The sequence below is a fragment of the Populus trichocarpa genome, chromosome 17 (assembly GCF_000002775.5).
Source record: "Populus trichocarpa isolate Nisqually-1 chromosome 17, P.trichocarpa_v4.1, whole genome shotgun sequence".
NCBI classification, from domain to species: Eukaryota; Viridiplantae; Streptophyta; class Magnoliopsida; order Malpighiales; family Salicaceae; genus Populus; species Populus trichocarpa.
Window position 1 is genome coordinate 9,672,272 of NC_037301.2, and position 13,226 is coordinate 9,685,497.

At 35.9% G+C, this 13,226-nt stretch overlaps 2 protein-coding genes across 2 annotated transcripts; both read right to left on the bottom strand.

The window, feature by feature from the left end:
- Window positions 1-2,902: 2,902 nt before the first annotated feature.
- On the bottom strand, window positions 2,903-8,842 carry LOC7495978 (granule-bound starch synthase 2, chloroplastic/amyloplastic). The gene is made up of 8 exons (XM_024589058.2): window positions 8,237-8,842; window positions 6,660-7,209; window positions 6,473-6,537; window positions 6,037-6,114; window positions 5,824-5,934; window positions 5,385-5,429; window positions 4,587-4,760; window positions 2,903-4,147 (listed from the first exon to the last, which is right to left on the bottom strand). Exons 1-8 carry the CDS (start codon window positions 8,522-8,524, stop codon window positions 3,191-3,193), a joined length of 2,268 nt encoding a protein of 755 aa, XP_024444826.2. The 5' UTR covers window positions 8,525-8,842; the 3' UTR covers window positions 2,903-3,190.
- A 1,084-nt stretch (window positions 8,843-9,926) lies between these two features.
- On the bottom strand, window positions 9,927-12,976 carry LOC7495979 (uncharacterized). Its single transcript, XM_024588602.2, has 4 exons — window positions 12,084-12,976; window positions 11,405-11,800; window positions 10,607-10,827; window positions 9,927-10,486 (listed from the first exon to the last, which is right to left on the bottom strand). The coding sequence occupies exons 1-4, from the start codon at window positions 12,859-12,861 to the stop codon at window positions 10,229-10,231; spliced, it is 1,653 nt and encodes a 550-aa protein (XP_024444370.2). The 5' UTR covers window positions 12,862-12,976; the 3' UTR covers window positions 9,927-10,228.
- Window positions 12,977-13,226: the final 250 nt, after the last annotated feature.

Sequence of the window (13,226 nt, forward strand, 5' to 3'; positions counted from 1 at the left end):
ATTGATCTAGTTTTGGACCTTATTATCTGGAATGTCCAAGTGCTTTTTTCTGACATGAAACAACGATAAAACCTGTCTTTCCTTTCTTTCTTCCACATCCATACACTTGGAAATAAAAAGTTGGACATTTGGATTTCTGATGTTCATGGGGCCTGAGGCATATTCTGGAACTGAATACTGATGCCGCGTTTACGTTCTCTAATTTATGTGGTCATAGCTTAGAACCATGAGCACTTTTACTTTTAAAGATAATTAAGCTCAGGAGTACCAAAGATTTCAAATTTAGTTCTGGAATTCTCCATAAAATCAGTCCTTGAGCTCATGTAAACTTGCAGGGCGTCTGGTGTCTGGAAATGTGATTATATAAGTTTCTTAAAGTATTTTTTATTTGAAAAAAAAATTAAAAAAAAATATTTTATTGTAAAAGTACCGTTATAAATTGTATATTAAGATTTTAATAATATTAAAAACATCTTTCTAAGCATGGAGAAACTCAGCATCAAGAGAGCACAATTACTAGTTATTTATAAAAGTAAATATGAAAGAAGGAAAGAGTAGTCAAGAAAATTGCACAATACTGTCGGACAACATCTCATTTATAAAGGCTACAGAAGAAATTCTAAGAGCGAAAGAAAGAACACTTCTCACTTGTTTTTCTGTCCTATTGAAATGCATGGTTGTCTAAACTCAAATGTCTAATGTCCAATACTTATAAAGATGACCTTAATTTATAGGAAATTATAATTGGGAAGTTGATCAACGCTAATAATTGGATATAATAAACTTTTGCAGAAGGAATTCGAGGTATAGAAATAATATTGTAATTGGCAAGGTTAGAGATTTAAGAAACATATTGATGGGTGGAGGACATGTAGAAATTCAGACTTCCTATAAAATACTAAAATTAATATTATATTGGCTGATAAAAAAACAACAAATTTATGGTAGAATATGATATTTTATTACATTGACACATCCATTCATAGCTCAAAAAATATTTTAAGTAGTGTTCTTGGATTATTTTTACAAGTTTTATAAATCACCAACTATATAATATATTCACAAGCTTGTTTTGGAGGAAGTCGTTTAAGATGTTAAATGTCATGTTGTTGATGAGTTTAGCTTATTATTCATAAAATAATTAAAAAAATTGAGAGGGTCAGTCAATGTTCGAAGATCTATTCAGAATATATAACAACGCACAATCCAAAGAGATGACATATATGACTCCATTCTAGGCTATGTATAAATATCCTCCACCCAACAGAGAACTAGTGACGAGACTATTATCATGGCTGCATGCAGTAGAATACATGATCCAGTTGAGGGCTAATATGGACAAATTTCTTCATAAATAGTTGGAAGGGGCTAGGCATAAAATGAAGTAAATTATGAATAGGAGAAGAACTGAAAAATAATGAGTGAATAGTTGGAAGAAATGATCCAGTTGAGGGCTAGAATGAACTAGTTTCTTCAAAGTGGCTAGGCATAAAATGAATCAAATCACAAATAGAAAGGGAGCTAATGGTCGGTGATTTGGTCTCCCTCAAATTACAACTATATAAAAAAACCAGTGTGGCTTCAAGAAAGAGATTCAAATTGAATATCAGGTTTATTTATGGTCCTTATAAAGTTATCCAAAGAACTAAAATCGTGGCCTACAAAGTATAGCTACCAGAAGGAATTACCATACATCCAGTCTTTCATGTATATCCTTTCTCAAGAGGAAAGTAAGAGATAAAGCAGTAGGTCTTCCAGCTTTCCAATGGTAGATGGATATATAAGAGTTAGTCCAGTGGTTGTTCTTGATAGAAAGATGATAAAATAGGGAAATCGAGTTATAACAATGGGACTTATACAATGGTCTAACTTGTTTAAGCAAGGTGCAAAATGTAAGGACTTGAGAAAATTAACAACTAATTTCTTTTCATTTGTACTGATTCTTGAGGACAAGAAACTTATATAGGAGGGGTATGGTCAGGAGCCAAGGCCTAAAGTGCATGATCAAGCTAGCATGGACAATTGAATGTACAAGAGTAAGAATTGTCTGGTCTCACTACATTGCCCCAAAAGCACTTTTTTTTGTTCTTTGTGCTTCTGTTTCCTGGTGCTGCTGGTGGCTGTTCTGTTGTTGTCCAGCCGCTGGTGCTGCAGTCACCTGTTGTTCAAGCTAGCATCCTTCAATCGCTCTTGTTAGTGCATGATCAAGGTTTTCTTCAACTCAATTGGTACTGGTTTGGTTGCATGGACAATTGAATGTACAAAGGTTATGTTAAGGCTTCACCTTAACAAAGCTAAAGAACTTAAGAACTGAAGAGAGAATTAGACGAAGAAAAGAAATTGTGGGAGAAGTAGAAGAAAGAGAGGGGAGAGAGAACTAATAAATTACTCTGCTAAAAGATTGCTTCTTATTGCCTGTCCTTCGAGTTATACATTTATAGCTTATATACATGGACTTACTGACAACAACTAGTTCCTCTCCAACTGGACGAACTAAATAACAGTCTATCAACTAACTATAACTACTGAAATTGCCTAACTTCCATGTGCCATAATCCATCTGTAACTTCTTCCCGCCTCTTCTTCTTTGTGTTAATCACATGTAAATATCATCCCATGATCCAAAGCCATAATGACCGCAGGTTCGTAACAGGTCAATATCCTGGCAAAGGTAGATCTTTGCAGTGGACAATTCAAGGTACCGATTTCAGAATTTGAAGGCGTCTTTTGCGATAACGAAGAATTGGTGTGAATGTCCGAAGGTTTTGTACCCCGTGATACAATTTCTGGTATAGGCCTGCGGCAGGAGTTATGTGATTGAGGTCGTTGCTGGCCGGAAATTGGGTGGTCTCAAGAATACAAGACTTGAAAATAAACAAGAAGAAATTAGAGAGAAGCATCATTAAGAACAAGAAATAAAGATGCAAATGCACATTACATCTTGTTATTTTTGTTTATTTCTTGCTTCAAGGACTTTTATATTATTACAATAACATAGTTACCTGGTTACATTTGAAAATTTGAAATAGGAAATAATTGGTTTTTAATATCAATTCCTATTTTACAAGGAAAAGGAAAACCCAACTCATGACATGGATAATTACAAGGGAACTATGTAGTAGTACATGGAAGGTCAACTGAACTGCCTGCCCTGATCTCAGCAAAATGGCTGGGCCACAGCGACAGACACTCACCACTGGTACTTGGCAGCAACGAGTACTTCCTCGTATTTCTCAGCTGCATGATCCCAGCTGAGATCTTGAGTCATCCCTCGTCTTTGGAGTCCCTCCCAACTTTTCTTGTACTCTCGGTAAGTAAATAAGCAGTTCCCTAGTGCATGTATCAGTTTATTTGCTTCAGCACCATCAAATGTCCACCCAAGCCCGGATTCATTGAACGGATCAAAAGGTTGCACGGTATCCCTTAGTCCCCCAACAGCATGGACGACTGGAATTGTTCCGTACATCATAGCATATAGTTGGTTCAGCCCACAAGGCTCAAATCGTGATGGCATGAGCAAAACATCTGAACCAGCAGTTATCCTGTGAGCCATCTTTACAGAAAAACCAACCCATCCCCTGATTTTGTCATGGTGTTGATTTTCAAACTGCCTAAGCATCTGTTCCAGGTCTTGTCTGCCAGTGCCCAACATGACTAGTTGCACGTCCTGGCCCAACATCCACGGAACTGCCTCAGCTATGAGATCAACTCCTTTCTGTTGATCCAGCCTTCCAATGAAACCAATCATAGGGACATCCGGACGAACAGGCAAACCAAGCTCCTTCTGTAAGGCTGCCTTGCATTGAGGCTTGCCAGTGTGCAGTGTTTCCAGGGAGTAGTTGGTGTAACCATCTGAGGTCAGGTGAACATCAAACAGTGGGTTCCATTCTTTTGTATCAATGCCATTCACAATGCCACTAAATTTCCAATCATTTTCCTTTATGATGTTGTGCAGACCCCAACCACCTTCAGAAGTTTTAAGCTCCCAGGAATATCCATGACTGACAGTAACCACACGGTCCGCTGCCTTCAGACCAGCTGCAAAGATATTGAAGTGTTCACCACCAACAGGATCATGCAATTTGAAAAGGTCAATGTAGTGCTCTGGCAGATCCACATGGAAGAAATCATCCACTGGTCCACGACCCTAGAAGCCACAGAGTTTCCCAAGTCATAAAATGATCAAAGTTTTAATCTGTCTACAAAGACATCTGTGTAATATATCAATAACGATCCAAGTTCAACATTATTGATGTTGTTTCTGACTTTATTAGATATGCTTGAGACAGACAAGCAGAACTTGGAAACAATAACTACGGAAGATAATGTTTGATGCATCTTTCCATCTTTCAAGGTAATTCTAAATATGTCTTCCGCAGCATTCCATGCTTTGAAGATAAATTATTCAAGTTGGGGCACTGGCCAGTCACACATGGTTGGCTTAGTAGGACAGTAAATTTCATGTTATCAAGTTAGCTCTGAAAATATTTTCAGCTAGACAAAATCAGGGTAGTTCGAATGTAGCATATGTAGAAATTGGTGCTCTCTAGGAAAATAAAATTAACCTCATCAAGCAGAGAACAAACCTGGTGTGCTATATTATGAATTACAAGTATGGATCTTGTAAATTTCATTAAACCATTGTCCCGATAATATGCCTTCAGATACACTGGCAACAAAGCAGTATGCCAATCATTTGCAATGAAAACTAAATTTCCATCTCCATAGCAGATACCTCCACATGGAACATGCCAAGGAACCTGGAAATCATCAATTCTTCATTAATTTACATAGATAAGATGAAAAATTGGTTTTAAAAATTCAAACATAAAAACTATATAAAGAAGCCACCTTGACTGTTAAACTCCAAACTCACAAGTTATTTATACTTTGAGATGATGCTTGTCAATTTGATTTTTGTCATGCATACAACAATCCAATATTTCTTGCTTCTTAATATTACTTCAACTATATAAATAAGGAACCTAGCTTTTAAGACACAGGAAGTTTAGATTTTAGAACATTGCAATGGTTCTAATGGTACCAATAAAGTGCCCATGGCTGATTTTAAAATATGTCGGCGGGATAAACCACAATATGAATCCTCCAAAAAATATTAGAAAACTTAAACATAAGAATACATAATTCAAAATATTCATCGAAACAAATTGTTTCTGACAATTGTTTGAATTCATGCGTGTCCAAAGTCCAAAGGAAAAATATTACAGAATTGCAGCCTTTAGAAAACAGTAAAGATACTGGTCTACACCAATCTTAAATAAAAATTAGTGACATGATTTAATCAACATTAAATGATAATATCTTAGGATTGATATATCTAACAAAAGCAGATTTTGCAGGGAATGCCTGTAGTAAAAACATACCTCAACAGCTGCTTTGCAAAATAACGCCATGCGCTTTAAAATGTCCTGCGCCATGAAAATCAAGACATGTAAGACTCCATGTATAGCAAAGACTAGAAAATCAAAGCAAAGGATAATTCTGAAATCTTTCACATGTTTAAAACTGATCTGTCATATTCATTTGAGATGCTCAAAGCAGGGATATAAGAGTCCCATTTGTTGTCCCTGTAGAAGGTTAAAAAAAGTATATTCAACATATAATGAGATGAACTCCTGTATGGAGTTCATGCTCTGTCTAATCTGTCATGGCATATCATCATTTCTTTTCTCTAGATCACAGCATAGGTTATCTAGTACAAAAATACACTTTTTAATGACCAAATAAAATTAGGTTATCTAGAACAAAAATTACACTTTTTAATGATCATATAAAATTACAATTGAGAACAAGCTATCTTACCAATCGGCTTCCTCCATATATATTACCCTCTATATGGCAAAATACATGAGAATCAATGAAAACAAAATCCACACCATCAATGTAGGTTTGGAAGAATGTTACTTCTATGTCCTGAAAAGAGAAATTACCTTGTTATTGCATTTGTCAGTATCTATATCATTAAACAATATGATGGGAGGTCAATTATGAATAAATGCTGCAGCTGTTGCACACCTGACCATCCACCTTATATCTTTTTCGAACTCCAATATCGTGAGGTTCCGCATAGTTGCCATACCGAGGAGCCACAACCTAAAAGAAAGAACAAATAGAGGAATGAAAAATGAAAAATGAAAAACATAAAATCAATCTTTACTTATTAAACAAACATCACGCTCCAGGATTCCTTTTCTGAAAATCATGGATCCTTGATAGCATTAACGATGTAAATCAAACTGTCAAGTACATCTAAAGAGTGTACTAATTGAATCCAAGCATGTAAAGGTTCTCAAACTTTGGATTGTTTACTTTGTTGATAGAATATTGAGAAATATTTAGGAACTAAATTATTACTCAACGCAGAACTTCTAGTAAAATCAATTCTCTTTCATTTATTCGAGTAGGCATTAGTCTATTGTTCATTTGATTACAGAAAGAAGAGTTATGGTACCATAACCCTGTGTCCACGCCGAGCCAAAGCCTTTGGTAAAGACCCAGCAACATCTCCAAGCCCACCTGAAAGACCCTATTCGTATCAGGCTAGAGTGAATATAGTAAAGGGCACAATTACATGCACTCACGCACACACAGCAGAAATGATTTTCCATCTCAAGCTACTTATGGTCGAGATAAAAGACCTGTTTTAGACCATGGAGCACATTCTGCAGCCACCATAATAACATTCATGACATTGGCACCAGCCAATGGAGGGGGTAAAATGTCTTCAGTTGCAGGATCATTTTCGATGTTATTAATCTCTGGCAATATAGGTTCATTGACATTTTCTTGTTTTTCATTAGTAGTTGATATTTCTGAGGTATTTGAAAGAAAAGAAGGCAGCTTGTCTGACCAAACTTTCTCTGAACCAGTGACTCTCAACTGTTTGGAAGAATCCTCATGAGAAGAAGCCTTTTTAGGAGGTAGTTGCTGCTCAAGTTCCCTTTTATCGTCATCATAACCTTTACTAATATCTAAAGTTGAAGTTTCTGGTACCTCATCTGCAGTTGAGTGGATGTAGTTTTTCCAAAGAATGCTGCCATTCTGTTTTTCATGAACACCCTGACCACTACTTGAAGTATGGTCCTGATTTGGAGAAGACTCCTCACTCTGCTCAGAAGGAACTTCATCTACTTCTGAGTCAATGATACTACTTTTTATAGAAGAAACTATTTTTCTTCTCTCAGCAATCTGCAAATGACATGATCCGTCAACAAAAGCATTCAAATTTGACTACTCATTGAAAGGAAACCAATCGGACAGGTGATATTGATTTTGGAAGATACAACTAAATTAACAAATAATATCAAGAACTGCATTAGATAAAACTAAGTTCTTTCAGATTTCCAATAGTGGGTCTATGAAATTTGAAATAACATACATATACCAATAGCATACCAAGTCACTATGCTCATGGGGACTAATGGGAGTCACAGAAACAATCGACCCATAGATCATTAGGCTGTGAGAGACCTACACTAGAGACCAAAAACATTACAACCAACCAAGAAGCAGTGTTACTCTCGTCCACAGAAAGAGAACCACCACAACAAGGTATTAAAAAGCCTGACAGTCTCTAAAATGAATCAAGGAAAAGAAAACAGAATATCTCTCACTCAACCTATTTATTTGTCACTAAAATTTATCAAATCCTAGACATTAAAGAGGTACGTTCATCACAAGTTCAATGCAGCTGAGGGAGAAATCATCTAACCACCTAATGCAGCGGTACAGTTTCTCAATGTATATACTGAGAATCGATACCTGGTAGCCCATGAAAGCAAATAATGCGCTTTGCTATGGTATTAAGGTTTTTCACTTGAACACCAACCGTTTATTCAGTTTTATTTGGATGTGTTTCAGTTCTCTAATGATAAGTAAGCTTTCTTCAAAACATAATTCAAAAGGCACCCTTTAAAAAGGGGCTATTAAATATTTTAATAGTCCGGCAAAAGCATTTCATCACTTTCCGCTTGCAATGAGGAAAATTGAAACAAGGGACTCCTAATATTCTTTTACGGGAGATGCTTAATGATATATTCAATCTGTAATGCTCCTCAAAAGTTCATCTTGGACAACCAAAAAGGGAAAAAATACAAGCCACGGCCTTTAGCACCTAAATTCAGAGTCTACAACAGCAATTACATTGTAATTTGCACTAGAAAATATGAATTTCTAACATTAGAAGCATTTAAACAAGAAAAACACAATAGATCACCTGCTGAAGTAGGTCTCTTTGCATAGCAAGAACCTTCTTGCTCTTTTCAATGCTGGCTTGCAGTGCATCTTCTGATTCATCACCACTCGCACCTTCCTCAACTGTAGCTCTCACAGGCTTAGATTTCGGAGAAAACCCATAATTCAAAACAGCTAAATTATGAGACTTCTTTGTTCTGCACGTGAAAAAAGAAAACTTGTCTCGATTTTTGTTTTTGCGAGAGAGAAGAACAGGACTTTCTGCTTTGGTTGTTTCAATAATAAAAGGCAGTGATCCTATAGAAGACATTGTATTTATTTGATAAGTTGGCGCAAACAGAACTAACAACAAGACTTCACTGGCTCAGGAAGCTGGGACCGTTTCAGTGAAAACTGGGAGTGACCAGGTTGAGGAGATGAAGAGAAACAGGCGCAATTGAGGGGCTTGGGATTCTGGGAGAATTGAGTTAAATATGATACAGATTCTAGAGGGTAGACAGCAGAGAGGTAACAACAAAGAAACAGGAAAAGCTTTCTCTAGAGGTCGCTGAGATGGGAACCACCGAAGGGGAAATCATTGAAATACGATTTTGAGGTTCAAATTGACATTCGGATTTAGCCACATATGCTACTGCTCTACAGTTTTTCAGGGACAGATCAAGTGTGGGCCTGGGCTACTTTAAAAGGTGGCCTCAAGAAAATGCGTAGAGAATTGAAAAAATATGAATTAATAAGTTTCCATGAATTTAAAACGTGAGATTCTCCAAATACGATTCATGAATAGTTTCCACTTGATGACACCGATAGTTCATAATTTAGGAGGTGAATTTCATAAGGTGAAAGTCTTGAAAGGGCACATGCTTTTGCATTTGAAAAGTTTTTTTTTTTGTAATTGATTTCCTATGGCGTAAATTAATAAAAAGATAAAAGTTGTAGTACAAAATAGTTGATCGTCCGTGCTTTCACAGGAAATTTTTTGCAATATAAAAAATTAAATCATAAATAAATTGTGTTTATCCTAGTTAATTTTTTAAACTCATGATTAAAATTATAATTGAATTTTTTTTATAAAAAAACAATAACCCATATGCAATCAACTTAATACAAATAATTAATTCAATTCAATTAAAATCCAACATTAAAAAATAAAAAAGAGCTTAAACTAAAAAATTATAAAACTAGTAAAAAAAAAAAAACTAAAATACATGAGTCAAAGACATCTAGAACCGTGTTTCATCACATAAAAGCAAATATTGTATTTTTCAATCTCAAAATCATGACCTCAATATTGTAAGCACACGCTAACCATGCCATTGAGCTAAAACATGAAATTATTAATCAAATGATTAAAAAAATATAGCAACATGTGTCATTGATTATATCAATAATTAAGCTAACCCATAGTTGTATTTGTAGTTATAATATAATGAAATGGGTTGCCAAAAAGGTGTTCTTGACTTAAACATGTTTTTCATCAGTAATCTTTGACCTTTACAAGCTCTAGATAAAGGGGAAAAAAATACATATCTTTACAAAAGGGGTTGAGATTAGTTGGGTTACTCGAATTAACAAGGGGAAAAACAGCTTTTTTAAGCCAAAGAAAAGGTGAGAAAGGATGATTCACTTGAGGACTGCACATTACTGCTATGAAAAAGAACAACTTCGCTACTAACCCAATTGGAATGTCTTAAACTATCAGAAGAGTTGAGGGATTTCATCAAATTATTCCTTATTCATGATGTGACACATACTATTGGCCCAATCATATGAATTACTCATCAAGATCATACATGTCTTGGGAGTTTCAGCAATCCAGTTGATAAACCAGATGCATTTTTTGCGAAGATATAATTGATTCAGAGGTTGACGGCCACTGCTGATCTTGAGTTAATTTGTACGATACAGAGCTGTATTAATTACATGACACTCATGCATGAGACAAGCTTTCCTAGCCTACTCTCTCTTTTATAAAAGAGAACCCTTGAAATTGGATCTCGTTATTTCCCACGAAATGTCAAGGAGGAAACAAGGGACCGCTAGTGCAAGCTCTCGCAATCTTGCCTTCCTTGAACTCTATTTTCTCTAGTTTTTCTTGGCACCATTTGAGTTGGGAAGTGGAGAGCACAGACATTTGGAGCACCCTTGATATCAGCTTCAAGTCTATCATTGCGAATAACATCTCCTTCTTTTGTGACTCTTCTAGGGTAGGGTTTACTGCTCTCCTGAACCAACACTTGAGCTTCCCTTGCGACTCTTTCAACCACAGTTCCTTCTGCACAAATAATAACCATAGCTTATATATATAATTATATATAGCTTATTATCTTACAAATTAAGGACCCGATCGAAGAAAATTATCCTATAGTTGTGTTTATTTTGTTTTTGGGATTACCTTTTGGAGCTTTCTAGTGAGATCAGCTTGTAGCCCCACATCTCTAGGGTCCTCCACAGTTGGCCATGTCCATAATGAACTTCTCAACTTCCACCAAGGTTTTCTACCATCTGTTTTAATAAATACCCAATATGCTAATATGCCCCTCTCTATGGCTTCCATTACCTCTTTGACATTTATGGCTTCACGTTTTATTTCTTCATTTTCTTGCTCATGGAAGCCTTTATGGACCAAAATTAATAAACTTCATGAGATCAGGCAAAGCGTGCACATGAAATCTAAGAAACAAAAAGATGATCCATATGCATAAAACGTCTAAAAAGGTGTAAAATAAACGCAGATTTTGGAATGGAGAAGCTTGATTAATATTTCAATATTCTGTGGCTGAAAATAAATATATTTGTACCCACGTATGTCGACCCAAATTGTGAAATGGAAGCCTAGTGAAGGTGATGTTGGTCTTTGTAGTGTATATATATATATATATAGAAACGTTACTCAATTCGGTCATTAATTATAGAAAAATTACATGTGTGTATGGAATCTTTCCATAGCTCGGTCAATGGAGATAAGGACTTGAAACGGTAAGAAAATTTTTTAAAAAAAAATTGCTATTAAATGGAAGGGCAGATCGATTATGACGTGAATTAACTTAAGCAAGTAATTGATTGTATAATATTAGAGTCCTAATCCATTGGCTTTATCATGCCTTGTCTTCGTTATCCGTTCAGATTAATGCTCATGAATCCGTGATCTAAAATGATACAGTCAGAAAAGAGAAGATAAGATATTAAATACCTGAAACCATGGGAACTTGGAGAAGGCTCTTGAGAGAAAATCTTCCTCTAACATAATTCCAATCCCTCTTGCCTAATTCACACCTTTCATCTTCCATAAATCTCTCCAACAATACTTGAAATTTCTGAAATTCGCCTGGCACATCATCGTAAAACACCCCGTTTTGAGAGCTAGAGGATGCAAGAGCTTCAACCTTTCTATACTGGTGGTGAAGGGCCTCCCATGACAAGCATGATTGAGCCACATATACCAGCTCAAAATCACTCTCTAAGCTTTTCAAGAGCTTCCTTTTCTCCATTTTGCTCCATGGTACAAACGGCACCGACATATCAGCAGGCAGCTTCATACGCTCAAATGAACTTGGAATATTTCCAACTTGCCTATTCAGAATTGCACCTAGAATGCCCAAGTTGCACGTCAACAAGAAATAAAGTATTGCATATAGTAAGTATCATATTGTTCAATGACAAATTCGAAACTCCAGCCCCTCCTTGACTAAGATTTTTCCGTGACACAAAAGCCATGCTAGCCATGGTATATATATAAAAACCCTACATGACTTCATGTTTAAATATTACATATATGGCATGAAATAGTTTAGCTTGAATGATTTAGAAAACCCCAAGTCAAACATAAATGTCTATAGCTATATAACACAATGTAAAGGATAAGCACACACTTATTCCACTTGTGCGTTCGTCGTTGAGCACATCGAACCACCTCATTCTTTCGGTGTATTTCTTGTAGAATGGATCTTGATGATCTTCCTCTCTGCTCCAGTTGGCTGTAAATTCCCTTTCCACAGCCAGTGAATTGGAGCTATCAACCAATGATGAATATTGCGTCATGTCTAGATCTCCGGCAGCAGGTGAATTGGAGCTGCTAACGGATGATAGGTCATCATCCTTGTTTAAACTTTCAGCTGTAGTGGAAAATCTGGAACTAAAAGAAATTGAAGACAAATGACCATTGATCATGCTTTCATCTTCACCAACGAAAAGAGCCTGCTGTTCCATATTTTCATCCTTGCATGGAATTGCATCACCCCCAGAATCTTTCTCCTCTGTAGACCAATTTTTATTGAGCTTGAATACCTGTAGCTGGCATGGCAACGGTGCAATACTTGAACAACTATAAGAAATGACAACTTGATTTTTGAAACTTTTTAGAGGTCCAAAACTCTCAATCTCTTCTACATCTTCAATATTGCTGCATCTACCGAATGAAAATATATAGACGACACAATCTTTGAAGAAGATGTAAACACACAGACCAACATGGGAAAGATAAAAGATGGCTACTAGAAAACATTTTTGAAGCAACTTGAGCCAAAGGAATATCTGGCAAACAAAAAGAAAAATGGGATGGATGTAGAAACTCAAATAAAACCACTTCAAAAATCCATCAGCGATGACAAAAGATTCAACGATTAACCAGCAGGACGCAAGGAGAGCCATTCCCAAACTCACTTCATGACTCTAATCAATACCAAAATTCAGAAAGGCTTAGTTTCTTACTGGAGGAAGGGGTGTTCGCTTCATTCTCATACTAGCTAGCTAGTATATATATATACATATTAACCTTCAGTGTCATTTCTCCCTATCTTTAAAAAGAACACAGAAATGATCAAGAAACCGATAAATAATAATTAAGTGCCTTGTTTGACATTAATCTCTAATCATTTTAAATAATTGTCACTACTTACTAGTGGGGCATGATGAATTTATAATTAGGAAATTTTCACTTCCTTTTCAAGATAGACAAGACTTGGCTTAGAATATACTTTCCGCCTCTCTTTACTATCCATTTTGCTAAATCTCCA

What these genes read in the sequence shown, in the direction of transcription:
- LOC7495979 (XM_024588602.2), bottom strand. Translation starts at nt 12,861, where the DNA reads ATGGCTCTCCTTGCGTCCTGCTGGTTAATCGTTGAATCTTTTGTCATC. An exon ending in CCAAGTTCCCATGGTTTCAG is followed by an intron (nt 10,828 to 11,404) that starts GTATTTAATATC and finishes TGGTCCATAAAG; the next exon opens with GCTTCCATGAGCAAGAAAAT. An exon ending in TCACTAGAAAGCTCCAAAAG is followed by an intron (nt 10,487 to 10,606) that starts GTAATCCCAAAA and finishes TTATTTGTGCAG; the next exon opens with AAGGAACTGTGGTTGAAAGA.
- LOC7495978 (XM_024589058.2), bottom strand. Translation starts at nt 8,524, where the DNA reads ATGTCTTCTATAGGATCACTGCCTTTTATTATTGAAACAACCAAAGCA. An exon ending in TGCTCCATGGTCTAAAACAG is followed by an intron (nt 6,538 to 6,659) that starts GTCTTTTATCTC and finishes AGGGTCTTTCAG; the next exon opens with GTGGGCTTGGAGATGTTGCT. An exon ending in GGCGTGGACACAGGGTTATG is followed by an intron (nt 6,115 to 6,472) that starts GTACCATAACTC and finishes TCTTTCTTTTAG; the next exon opens with GTTGTGGCTCCTCGGTATGG.